This window comes from Triturus cristatus, chromosome 12, assembly GCF_964204655.1.
Source record: "Triturus cristatus chromosome 12, aTriCri1.1, whole genome shotgun sequence".
NCBI classification, from domain to species: domain Eukaryota; kingdom Metazoa; phylum Chordata; class Amphibia; order Caudata; family Salamandridae; genus Triturus; species Triturus cristatus.
Window position 1 is genome coordinate 15,982,915 of NC_140595.1, and position 13,403 is coordinate 15,996,317.

Here is a 13,403-nt window from a genome sequence, read left to right on the forward strand (position 1 = left end):
AAATGCCCAAGCTTCGCCCCCAGGGATCCTCACCCATTGTCCAAAGGCAATGCGATATGGATGAACTGGTCAGGCAGATTTGCGTACGCTTTTCCGCCTCTCCCACTCATTCCGCTAGTGGTGCAAAACTACAGCAACACTCATTAACGCTCATCCTAGTTGCTCCAACTTGGGCCAGACAGCCATGGTACACCACACTTCTGGAACTCTCAATAGTCCCGCACCAAACACTGCACCTCTCTCCACGCCTCTTAACCCAGAACCATGGAGAAATCCAACACCCGGACCCAGCTCAGCTCAACCTAGCGATCTGGCTCCTGAAATCCTAGAATTTGGTTACATTAACCTTCCTCCTGATTGTATGAACGTCATCAAAGAAGCTAGACGGCCTCCCACTAGAGCATGCTATGCAGCCAAGTGGAAGAGATTTGTAGTATACTGCGATAACAACTATACTAATCCCCTAGATGTGTCTATCCAACACATCATAGGCTACTTACTACACCTCCAAAGATGCAACTTAGCCTATACCTCTATTAGATTGCATCTTGCTGCCATAGCAGCATATCTACACAATAGACAACATCTCTCACTTTTCAGAGTACCTGCCATAAAGGCCTTTATGGAGGGACTCCAGAGAATAATTCCCCCCAGAGTACCACCTTCGCCTGTGTGAAATTTAAACATTGTACTCACAAGACTAATGGGGCCTCCATTTGAACCTCTACATAAATGTGAGCTACAATTCTTAACATGGAAAACTGCTTTCCTTGTAGCCATTACTTCTCTACGAAGAGTTAGTGAACTACAAGCACTAACTATTCAAGAACCCTTTCTCCAGATGCATCTTAATAAAGTTGTTCGCCGAACTAATCCTAAATTCCTCCCTAAAGGCATTTCTCCCTTCCACCTCAATCAGTCTGTAGAGCTGCCTGTATTCTTCTCGCAGCCACAAACAGTTGCAGAAAGAGCTCTTCACACCATAGATGTCAAAAGAGCACTACTATACTACATAGAGAGAACAAAACCCTTTCGCAAGACCAAACAACTATTCGTGCCTTTCTCACCACCACACAAAGGCAACCCCATATCAAAATCTGGGATAGCTAGGTGGATTGTCAAATGCATACAGAGTTGTTACCATAAAGCAAAACGTACATTATCTGTTCCTCCTAAAGCCCACTCAACACGAAAGATAGGGGTTTCAATGGCATGTTTAGGGAACATTCCTTTAGATGATATCTGCAGAGCAGCTACATGGTCTACACCACACACATTCAAAAAATACTATTGTGTTGATGTGCAAACCAAACAACAGGCTAGTGTGGGTCAGGCTGTACTCAAAACACTATTTCAAACTACTGCAACAGATACTGGTGGTCGCCGCTAAGAGGGGATACTGCTATACAATCTATGCACTGTGTGTAATCTGCAGCTCATATGCCTCGAACGGAATATGCTACTTACCAGTATGCATCTGTTCTTGGCATGTAGAGCTGCAGATCTACACACGCCCACCCGCCTCCCCGGCTACCTTTATCTGTTCCAGTATTATCTTACTTAGATACCCCACACATGGGCATCTTTCCTGTTTCTCACTAAGCTCCATCATTTCCCTGCTGGCGAAAAACAATCTGAGGATGGAGCTGATGCCCATGCGCACTATGATCCAAAGGAGGAGTCATATACCTTGTGACTTCTAAAGACTTTCCAAGACAAAAACAAGTGCAAACATCCGGGCCCAACACCAGATGGCGATCTATGCACAGTGTGTAGATCTGCAGCTCTACATGCCAAGAACAGATGCATACTGGTAAGTAGCATGTTCCTTACACAGCAGTGTTAAGCCATGTTAAGTGGCTTAATGCCATCTTGTAAATAAGGCGAAGTTAACGCCACCAAACGTCGCAATATGTGATGTTCTGGTGGCGTTAAGTCTTTGTAAGTATGCCCCCTAATCTTTTTTAACATGCAAGGTGTGTTCCAGCGGCATCTTTCTAGGAATATCAGTCAGCAAGTAGACCCAGCTACAGTCACTGTCACACTATCCGCTGTCCCTCTCACGTGCTGACTGTAAATTTGAAAAGAAATGTGAATTTCACAGTTCTGAAAGTCCATCTCTTTAGAGCATCTGTCATTCTTATGGTAGCCACCTCGCTGTTACATTAAAAAAGCGGGTGAAATATTCAGGGCATTTTAGGAAATGTTACAGAACTATTTCAAATTGTGTGAGGTACTTGTATGTGGAAACCCATTTGACCCATGACTTTTGAGGTTTTTCACAGTGCTTTTCTCAATTCACAAAACTGGCTGCAACCGTCAACAGTTGAGTCCGTCTGGGACCAGTCTCCACATCAGCAGATGGAGAGGCAGCTGCATGTCCCACAACAATCTCCCAATGGCCTGTTCTCCTTCTTGGACCAGTAGGTCTCTCAATGGATAATGAGGCTCTTGGACATTCCATGAAGATCTTCCAGAGGCTCATCTACATCTTGGATCAGTATCCGTCAGGAGACAGAGAGGCCACTGCATGACCCCTGAAAACCCCTTCATGGCTCATCCTCCATCTTGGATCAGTATCCGTCAGGAGACACAGCGGCCATTGCATGTTATGTTATGTTGTATTTAATTTATAAGGCGCAACAGCTACCCAAAAGGGTTTCCCAGCACAAGCCAGAACAGAGAACAAATCAAGTTGAATGTTATTGGTAAAAAAGCCAAGTTTTTAAGGATTTGCAAAATTGGCTATACACTGTTTCATTGCGAATCGATATGGGAAGAGTGTTCAATAAGGAGGGACCAAGACAAGCAAAGGATCGACCGCCCATCCGCGACAGTCTGATTTTGGGCACCGAGAATTTCACTTGAGTCGATGAGCGGAGGAAACTGGAAGGCACATGAGGACAAACCAAGGACTGCAGATACTGAGGGGCCACTCCAGTTTTGATTTCGAACATATAGCTCAGGGCTTTGAACTTAATTCGGTTCTCCACCCTGAGCCAATGAAGATCACGCAGGGGGCCCGAGACAGAAACAGTTCTAGCAACCTGGCATATTAATCTGGTGGCAGAGTTCTGGACAATCTGCAGCTTACGAGTCACCTCCTTGTTGGTTCCCAAATAAAGAATGATGCCGTAGTTCAGTTTAGAGGCGACAAGAGCCTGGACTACGGTTCTCTGGGTATGATCCGGCAGCATCGAAATAATCTTTTTAAGCCATTTCAAGATGGTGAAACATGTAGCAGCCACCTTTACTGCTTGACGTTGCATAGTTAATGAGTCATTGATGATAAAGCCTAGGTTACAAACTTGGCGGGAGGGCTGAGGAAGGGCACCCATTTCAATAGGCCAGTGCTGGGGACCCCAAAGATCTTTATTGTTCCCCAAAACCAGGACCTCGGTGTCTTCTCTCCATTGAGCTTCAGATAATGTGCCTGCATCCACGAAGCAATTTTACCCAAGCCCATCTTAAGGGGGGAAGTGGGTGTCGTCTACGTAAGAGAACAAGGACAGCCCAGCTTCCTCTGCAACATCAGCCAAAGATCTGACGTATAAATTGAATAATAGGGGACTAAGAATGGAGCCTTGAGGAACCCCATAAGGTGAAGAATGGGTATCAGAACTGGACGTAGGAGAGAAGACCTGGAAGGTCCAATTAGCAAGGAAAGAAATGAGCCAGTTGAGAGCCGACCCACTGATGCCCAATGATCATAAGGCTTTCACTAACACGGTGTGAGACACCGTTTCGAAAGCTGCGCTTAAATCAAGCAATATGAGGGCCAACGTGTCTCCAGAATCTAGGTGGCGATGTAGTCTTTCTGTGACTCCAAGGAGTGCTCTTTCCATTGAAAAGCTGGCTCTAAAGCCAGATTGAGATGGGTGTAGAAACCTTTGTGACTCTACAAATTGGGACAGCTGTAGATTAATATGCCTCTCTAAAATCTTTGAAAAGGCCGGTAGCAAAGTAATAGGCCGGTAGTTAGAGAGCAGATCAGGATCCACGTTAGCCTTCATCAGTAGGGGGAGCACCATAGCATGTTTCCACTCTGGTGGAACTGTTGCTTCCTGTAAGGAGGCATTCAATAGTTCCATAATTACCATCAATGATGGTGGCTCAAGCTGCTGGAGCACAGAGATAGGGAGAGGGTCTCTGCGAGTGCCTGATTTAACACTGTCTAAAATACGTTTAAAAGAGTCCATGTCTAGTGGAGACCATGTATCCAATTTAGTCATGGATTCATAGGTCGCCCTATCTTGATCAGAATAGACAATGTCTATTAAAGACAGTGTAGATGCTGTCTGGGGGCGGATTGTCAGGTTGCGACTGGGGGGAATTGTCAGACTGCATCCCCTCTATATCAGAATATATTGTCTCCACTTTCTGGAGAAAAAATTTGCGTAGGTCTTTGCATTGCCGATTGTTCAAAGAAGGGGGCCTAGATTGCGTTTCCGAGCCAGAAAGCTCCTTGACCATTTTAAATAATGTCTTATAGCAGTTCAGAGCACTGGAGATAGTTGCAGATACATATTCCGCACGAACGGACTTACAGAGATTATGATATTCTCTTTTGGCCCTCTTATAGGCAAGTTTGGAAATGAGTGCATAGCTCCTCCTCCAGCGTCTTTCCAACACTTACATTTAGTTTTCTCCATTTTTAATTTCTCTGTGAACCAAGGTGCCCGGGGACGGTGGTTGTTTACCTTTTTTTAAGAGGGAGGAAGACAGGTATCCATTGCGGTTAAGAGCCATTTTTGTACGCCACCCGACAAATGACTCCATGGCTCATCCTCCATCTTGGATCAGTATCCGTCAGGAGACAGAGAGGTCATGGCAACCTCTACATGGCCCATCCTCCATCTTGGATCAGTATCTGTCAGGAGACAGAGCGGCCACTGCATGTCATGGCAATCTCTTCATGGCTCATCCTCCATCTTGGATCAGTATCCATCAGGAGACAGAGCGGCCACTGCATGTCCCATGACAACCGCTTCATGGCCCATCCTCCATCTTAGATCAGTATCTGTCAGGAGGCAGAGCTGCCTTTGCATGTCATGGCAACCTCTACATGGCCCATCCTCCATCTTAGATCAATATCTGTCAGGAGACAGAGAGGCCATTGCATGTCATGGCAACCTCTTCATGGCTCATCCTTCATCTTGGATCAGTATCCGTCAGGATACAGAGCGGCCACTCCATGTCCCATGACAACAGCTTAATGGCCCTTCCTTTTTTTTAATGTATTAATTTTTTGAAATAAAAAAAGTATATATATTGGTTGTTAAACATTACATCCAAATGGTGCACATTAGACATGCCTATTCATGGCTCTTCCTTCCTCTTGAACCAGTATCTTTGCCAGCGGATGAAGATGCTATTGCATATCCAATGACACTCTCTCAATGGTGGCATGCCCTCCAAGTTTGGTCAAGGTTTCAGCATTGTTCAAGATGATATTACATTCCTAGTTGATTAATCTGTCGATCATGAGTGCTCCATAATGGCAAAGTTGCATTGCAACTGCTTTCAGACTCCGCTGCGTGTTCAACACTCAAGTCTATCCATAACTGCATCCTAATTTCAATCAGAAGTCAGCCTCTTTGTGATTGCACATGCCCTGCAGCCATGAGGGCCTAGCCAATTCTACACCCATCAGTAAGAAAACCCTGCATGAAAGGGCTAATGGTACCTGCGTACTGCTGCAAGCCCGCAAAGGCTGGATGTATCGTCTCTGCTGTTAACGAGGGACTTTGAGCTGAAAAAAAGGAGAGGAGAAATAGGAGTTAGAGAATGGAATTGTAACAAGTATAGACAGCAGCAAAGAGTTTGAGTATCCACACCCTTATCGAGATCAAATTGAGACAATAAAACCTTAAAAAAGAACTGAAGTAACTGCCACCACCTGTGCATGATCGGATACTGGTGGTCTCTGGATTCTTAAAGGCACAGCCTCTATTTTTGAGCCATACAATGTCAGCCTATGAGGCAACACTGCCCTGCTCTAATTCATCACTATCATGAAAATGGGTTTTGTGAAGGAGAGTCATTCTGTCCGTAAAATATTTCAAATTCCTTCAAATATAGTGCACTGGCTCCTTTTTCACTTCAGGATGAAGACTTTGGCCAGTGTAGCCTGTGCACTTAGACTTCATTATTTGTTTCTCTCTCTTAAGTGTCTTTACAGGCCTTCCTGAAGAAAGGCGAAGAATATACACTTAAGAAGATATATAAAGAAGTGCTCCGCGGTCCCCGCACATGGGCTGGACGATTCAAGCGCTTATGAGTATACATGGAAATCCATTACGAGAGATATTACCCTTCTCTGGCGAGAGCGCTGCACCCCTGAACCAGAATATCCTACTGTAGAAAAAGAGGAGCCTAAAATGTTTGCATAACCACATCTTAACTCTGCTCCACAAACTAACTCATTAATCTAATCATGAAAATGTACCTACAAAACGTACTAGAAACAGGAGTCACTCACCCTCCAACACCCACATAACAGACTGGGCAGAGCCAAAAGCAACCTGCGCTGGAGGAGGGTGGAATGTTCCAGGAGTACATTTGCAGATGCTACTTGTATGGTTAACTTGCATGTGCAAATACTTCTTTTATGAATGCAAGATGTCTTTGCAATTCACAGATGTCAGCATGGCACTCATATGAAAACATGCATTAAGATTGGTTTCAATGTTAGTAAATCTCCTTCTGTGACAAGAGGTGCTTGTTCCAGGCTGGGAGTGCCCTGTAAGTTTGGGCCCACCCAAAAATGTACACGTCGTTGGGCACAACATTTCTTGCATTGCAGAGTTTTGGAGATTTATTGCTGACATGGTAGAAATAAACCCTTTTTACGGGTAGGAAGTGAAAGGTAAGACACCCAAAAATGGTGGAGGTGTGGGAAACAGGGGTTTTCACCATAAACAATATTTTCCCCATTGAGAAGTACAATGAAGGATAGTTAGCAAGTGCTTTTGGGCCCCTTTTTCTCTCTCATGCAAAATGAAAATATAAACAGGCATATTTTCACTTGGTAAAATGGAAGAAAATAAGTTACTTACCTGTAGCTGTGGTTCTCCAGTATTGGTATCTTTCATTGATTCACATGCTTGAATCATTCCCTGTTGTGGAAGTGAGAGTCCCACAGTATCATAACAAAGCTATGCGCAGCAGTATAATAGATAGGAATAGCACTGAAGGATAAGTTACTTACCTGTAATCCTAGTTCTCTTCCAGGGGTATACTCATCAAAGCCATAAGCACTGAATTATCTCCGCCCACGTGCGGGAACCCGGAGCATATACAAAAAAATACATATATATGTGTATGTTTTAGAAAAGGAGTACATAGTGCTAAATAAACACTCACATATACATGTATAACATAAAAATATGCAGCCACATACATATCCAATAATCTAAGAAGCCAAAGTTACATGTTTTTCTCTAGTATTAAAATAACACATATACATATAATGTAAGAGAAGGACATGCACAGTAATAGCATTCCGCAATAACCTTTTATTTTCATAAAGGAAAACAGGTAATAGCAGGCAATTAGCCTAAAAAAGGCTGCATAAATAAATAACATCCTTGTACAGAAAAGGAAACTGGCACCTTGCCTTTAAGGCCTCAGAGACCCTGAGCACCTTGCCTTTAAGGCCTCCAGGAGATCTCTGCTCCCATCATGCACCACAGGTGACAGTTAGGTCAGTTATTTTGTACGGTATAAGAAACCTGTAGGAACCTGTATCTAAGATGCAACAATACTGTATAAACTGTTAATGCTCGTCCGGGGTGGTGGGAGGGTTGCTTATGACTTTGATGAGTATACCCCTGGAAGAGAACTAGAATTAAAGGTAAGTAACTTATCCTTCTCTTCCAGGGGATACTTATCAATAGTCATAAGCACTGAATAGAGTAGCAAGCCCATACCCACTTCCTCGCGGACGAGCAAAAAACAGCAAACAAAATTGACATACACATGTTAAACGGTATTAGCAAACAAGTTTCTCAGCGAGGCCTGCCGAACCTGAGCATCTGCTTGCGTGTCAGCATCTAAACAGTAGTGGCGAGTAAACGTATGAACTGATCGCCATGTAGCTACTTTACAAATCTCTGCCATGGAGACATTCCTCAGGAGAGCCGTGGTAGAAGCTTTCCCTCTAGTGGAATGAGCCTTAGGTTTCTCCGGAAGGGATTTGTTGGCCAATTGGTATGACAGAATAATACAAGAAACTATCCATCGCGAGATGGATCTTTTGGAGGCTGCAGAACCTGTGTTAACAGGACCATAGTTAATAAACAAACGTTCTGATTTCCTCAGTGTCTTTGTTTTGTCTAGGTAAAACTTCAGAACCCTCTTGAAATCTAGGGAGTGTTGAGATCTTTCCGGAGGATTCGAAGGATTCGGAAAAAAGGTAGGTAAAGTGATAGTCTGGTTAATATGAAAGTCCAAGACTACTTTAGGCAAAAAACTAGGATGTGTTCTGAGAACTACTCTGTTGGCGTGAAACACAGTGTAAGGTTCTTTGCAACAGAGAGTCTGGATCTCACTCACCCTGCGAGCAGATGTAATAGCCACCAGGAAAGCGGCTTTCCATGTTAAATGCTACAAGGAAGCTTTATGAATAGGCTCGAAAGTGTCTTCCATCAACTTTGTTAATACAATGTTAAGCTCCCATAAAGGAGAAGGAGACCTGACTGGTGGGTAAATCTTTCTCAAGCACTCAAGAAAATCCTTTACCACAGGAATTCTAAACAAAGAAGTCTGGTTGGGGGACTTCCTATAGGCTGTGATAGCTGCAAGGTGGACTTTGATAGACGTGAACTGAAGATCAGATCTAGCCAAATGCAGCAAGTATGATAAAATCACCTGTTCCTGACCCCGGATGGGATCATGTCCATTGTCCACACACCATAGGAAGAAAAGCTTCCACTTGAAGGCATACAATTTCCTCGTGGAAGGCCGCAAGCCCGGAACAGAGGAGCAACAGCAACCCATCCCCAGACTACACTGCCAAGGATGGCCCTACCTCCTGAAAGGAGTAGGAGGACAAAGGGCAGGCAAGCGATCCGCAGACCACACTGCCAAGGAGGGCCTCTTTGAGAATAGCCATGCAGTCCGGATTCAAATGTAGGTGTCCATACTGTATGACTTCAGGAGCCATGCTGTCAACCGGAGGGAGGAGAGGTTGGGGTGGAATACTCTCCCTGCCTGTTTGGATAGGAGATCCAGACGGCATGGCAACCTCCTGTGAGGCACTTCCGATAGTTGAAGGAGGTCCGGAAACCACCACTGGCGAGGCCATTCCGGGGCTATTAGGATCATCCTGGCTTTGGTCCTGTACAGCTTGTTGATTACAATTGAGATCAACGGGATCGGTGGATAAGCGTACAGTAAGCTCTGAGACCATTCAATCAAAAGGGCATTCCCTTGAGATCCTTGATGGGGAAATCTGGATGCGAAGACGGGCATTTTGCGTTTACCGCGTCTGCAAACAGGTCGATGTCTGGCATTCCCCAATCTCGAAAAATGCTGTGAGCGACCTCGTTGTTGAGAACCTAATCGTGGGCTTCGCCGAAGTCTCTGCTGAGGAAGTCCGCCTGGGAGTTGAGCGAGCCCGGTAGATAAATGGCCACTATTGACAAGTCTCTCGCTAGAAGCCAGTTCCATATGGTTTGAGACTCTATGGAGAGTGTTCTAGATCGGGTACCGCCTTGTTTGTTCAAGTAATACATCATCGTTGTATTGTCCGTTTGGATTAGAATGGACCGAGACTTGAACGACGGGAAAAGTGACTTTAGAGCTTGATGTACAGCTCTCAGCTCTAGCAGGTTGATGTGGTAACTTTTTTCTGAGTCGGACCATAGACCTTGTACTTGTAAAGGACCCATATGAGCACTCCATCCCTGGAGAGAGGCGTCTGTGACTATCGTCTGGGTTGGAGGGTCCTGGTGAAAAGGGACTTCCTTCATCAGGTGCGATCGCTTCATCCAACACAGGATGGGGTCTCTGGCTGATTGGTGGAGAACTACATGATCCTCCGAGCACCCTGATACCAGCATTTATTGGTCTTCCAAGCATTGTTGTAATGGACGCATGTGCAATCGTGCGTTTGGTACTATAAAGATACATGACGCCATCGAGCCCAGCAGTGATGACACCTGTCGAACTGTCGGGAGATGCGTGTGAAGGAGGTTCAGGCATTTTTCTTGGATTGAGGACAACCTCTCCTCTGAAAGGACACATGCTTGCTTTTTCGGTATACAGGAAGGAGCCTAGGTAATGGATCTTTTGCGTTGGATTTAGTATGGATTTCTTGAAATTGACATGAAGGCCCAAGTTGTTGAGTAGCTGAAGGCAGCATGACAGATGATTCTGCAGCAGTGTGGGAGATGAGCTCTTCAGGAGCCAGTCGTCCAGATAAGGATAACTAAATATTTTCTGCTTGTGGAGAAAAGCGGCCACCACAGCCATACATTTGGAGAATGTTTGGGGGGCTGATTTGAGCCAGAACGGGAGAACTGAGTACTGGTAATGTTGGAATGACACTTAAAACCGTAGAAATTTGCAATCTTTCTTTGATACTGGCAGGTGGAAGTATGCGTCCTGTAAGTCGATGGAGCACATCCAATCCCCTTGATGGAGCTGTGAGAATATTTGATGAAGTGCTAACATTCGAAATTTCTCTCTGCAAATGTATTTGTTCAATAGTCTCAAGTCCAGTATTGGTCTGTATTCTGTGGTGGGCCCTCTTTTCTGCACAAGGAAGTAGCAAGAGTAGACTCCTTGATTTCTTTGAGAAAGGTAACTTTTTCCATAGCTCCGTTCCTTAATGTACAAGTTACTTACCTTTGGTAACGGTGTATCTGGTAGAGACGATTCTAGCCGCAGATTCATTAACGTAGAATTAACCCCAGGCGTGAGACTGGACCCGGAAAACATTCTTGCCCAGCATCCCTGCGTGCCAGGGAGCGGTACCACGCGACTCCGCCCCGACGCCTTCCGCAGGCATGACGTCAGCGAGGTCACATAAGCCCCGGTGCGCTGACGTCAGTTTGCTTCGGAGAACTTTTCCGCGCCACAAAGCGGAGCCATCACAAGAAAACTGAGGAGAGCATGGCAACAGTGTGTGAAAAAATCAGAGAAATAAAAATAGAGAGAAACAACAGGTAAGAAACATCACCAGGTGGCACCAAGGCATCAAAAGGCGACAACAGCAGCCCAGAGCAGGAAAAGAACAGAGCACCACTTTGAGGAACAACCGTGCAAGCCAAGGCAAAAGCAGCAGGTGGCAGTAAAGCACCAGATGGCAAGAGCAGTGAAGCCATCGCAAGAAAAGCGCAAAGCACCACTCCTTGGAACCACCTTGCAAACCAAGGCAAGAGCCATCCTGGAGGCACAAGCATGTGAAAGCGCCGTGACAGAAAGAGAGAGAGAGAGACTGCAAGCACAACCACAAGGGGAAGGGCCACAAGCCCGGAACAGAGGAGCAACAGCAACCCATCCCCAGACTACACTGCCAAGGATGGCCCTACCTCCTGAAAGGAGTAGGAGGACAAAGGGCAGGCAAGCGATCCGCAGACCACACTGCCAAGGAGGGCCATAACCCCTGAAAGGAGTAAGAGGTCAAAGGACAGGTAAAAGAACCCCAAACGAAGAAGACCGGTGGGGGTCAGAAAATCTAATAATAGAGGAAAAGAGCAGAAGAAGGCCCTCATGCTGGAAAGAAACCAGCTTGAGGGATGCCTGACCAGAAGAAAACGAAGAGGACACCCACAGAAGACAAGCCACCCAGAGGGAGGCGACTGCAGAAACCCAAGCAGAGGGTCCTCGCAGAATGGGGAGGAAGGGCGGGTCGTCAAGGAATCTGCGGCTAGAATCGTCTCTACCAGATACACCGTTCCCGAAGGTAAGTAACTTGTACATCTGACAGAGACTACTAGCTGCAGATTCCTTAACGTAGAATAGATACCCGAGCCATACCCAGAAGGAAGGAGGAGGGCCTGAGAGAGAGCCTCCCACCAGGAGAGACACAGGGCCCCAGCAGGGGACACGTCACAGGGACAAGAAGGGAAAGGCCAGGATATCCTAAGCCCAACCAAGGGAGAACTGCCAAACACCCCGAAAGGGCGGACAGCGCCCGAAAGCCCCAAGGAACACAAGGACCACCTCAACCTCCAGGAAGAAGAGGTAGAAGCGGAGGCAGGGCCCATCGTAAGAAACACATACACAGTGACAGAAAAAAGCTGAACACACCTCAGCCGCAAGCAGAGGACAAGGCAGGAACAGCCCCACCGCCAAAGCGCAGACGTAAAAGAAAGGCACAGTTGCACAGAGCTTCAGCGGAACCAGAGGCAGGGCACAAGGGAATACATCAAAGGCCACAACGGTGGGTTAGAACAAGCAGCAGGCAACACCACGGAATGGTGCACCCAGGACAAGCCAGATGCCAGCCGAAGGCAGAGGCCAGGAAGGGCCAGGACACACCCCAAGGGAGGGGCCAGTCCAGAAACACACACACACTGACCCACGAAAGAAGTGGTACCAGGAAGAAAAGAAAGAGAGAGAGACGGAGGACGAACCAAACCGTCCACCAGAACACAAAAACCAAGAAAAGCCAGCCCCCCGGAACACCAGACAGAGGACCAAGCCGAAACACCGGACAGAAGTGTGGAACCGCTACAACAAAATGCCACAAACAGCAGGCCAGACTGGGCTAGCGACATAGCGACCCAGGAGAAGGACAGACCGGGGCGCAACGCAAGCTGCTTCAAAACAATCACCAAGAATATCGCACCCGAGACATACCGCAACGCCACGGAGAGCAGATGCCCGAAGTGCGACCACACCTCCCCAGCACACACTAGAACTATGTTATAGCTACCATTACCCCACATAGGGTACGTTACGTCCCAAGAACATGGCAACACCTCTTAGGAAAATGTTTCTGCAGCAGAGGACAAACAGAAAGACCTGCGGAGAAAACTGCAGGCGGCTTGCCAATCAGTCAGTAAAGAATACACAGAAGGCCTAATCTCAGGGCCTACACAGGCTTACCAACAGCCAAAACCATAAGTCAAAAAAGGTCCGGACCAGCAGCCAACAGCACCAAGGTCCCAGAAAAAAAGGGGGACCCTAAGGCACATCAACCACACAGAACACGCAACCGGGGCTACTCGTTACAGGACCCCAGGAAAACAACGGAAGAACACCTCCCAAAACACAGACCGACGTACAGGTCACTGAGGGGAAGGGGGGGCGGAGGAGGAGGAGGACGAAGCCCCGCATGAAACCTCTGTATGGCAGAATCCGCAGGGGCGTGGAACAAAAGAGCGCCATCAAAGGGAAGGTCAACCAGCCGTTCTCTAACGTTCTCAGGGAATACACTATCCCGTAGCCAG

At 46.5% G+C, this 13,403-nt stretch overlaps 1 protein-coding gene across 4 annotated transcripts in view; it reads right to left on the reverse strand.

Annotated features, from left to right (window-relative positions):
- Window positions 1-13,403, reverse strand: part of CELF5 (CUGBP Elav-like family member 5) — a 376,224-nt gene that overhangs the window by 47,749 nt on the left and 315,072 nt on the right. For all 4 annotated transcript variants that reach the window (XM_085638935.1, XM_085638933.1, XM_085638934.1 and 1 more), the window contains one exon: window positions 5,687-5,752. In XM_085638935.1, the coding sequence (XP_085495061.1) occupies window positions 5,687-5,752 (66 nt within the window). The remainder of the gene's footprint in view (window positions 1-5,686; window positions 5,753-13,403) is intronic.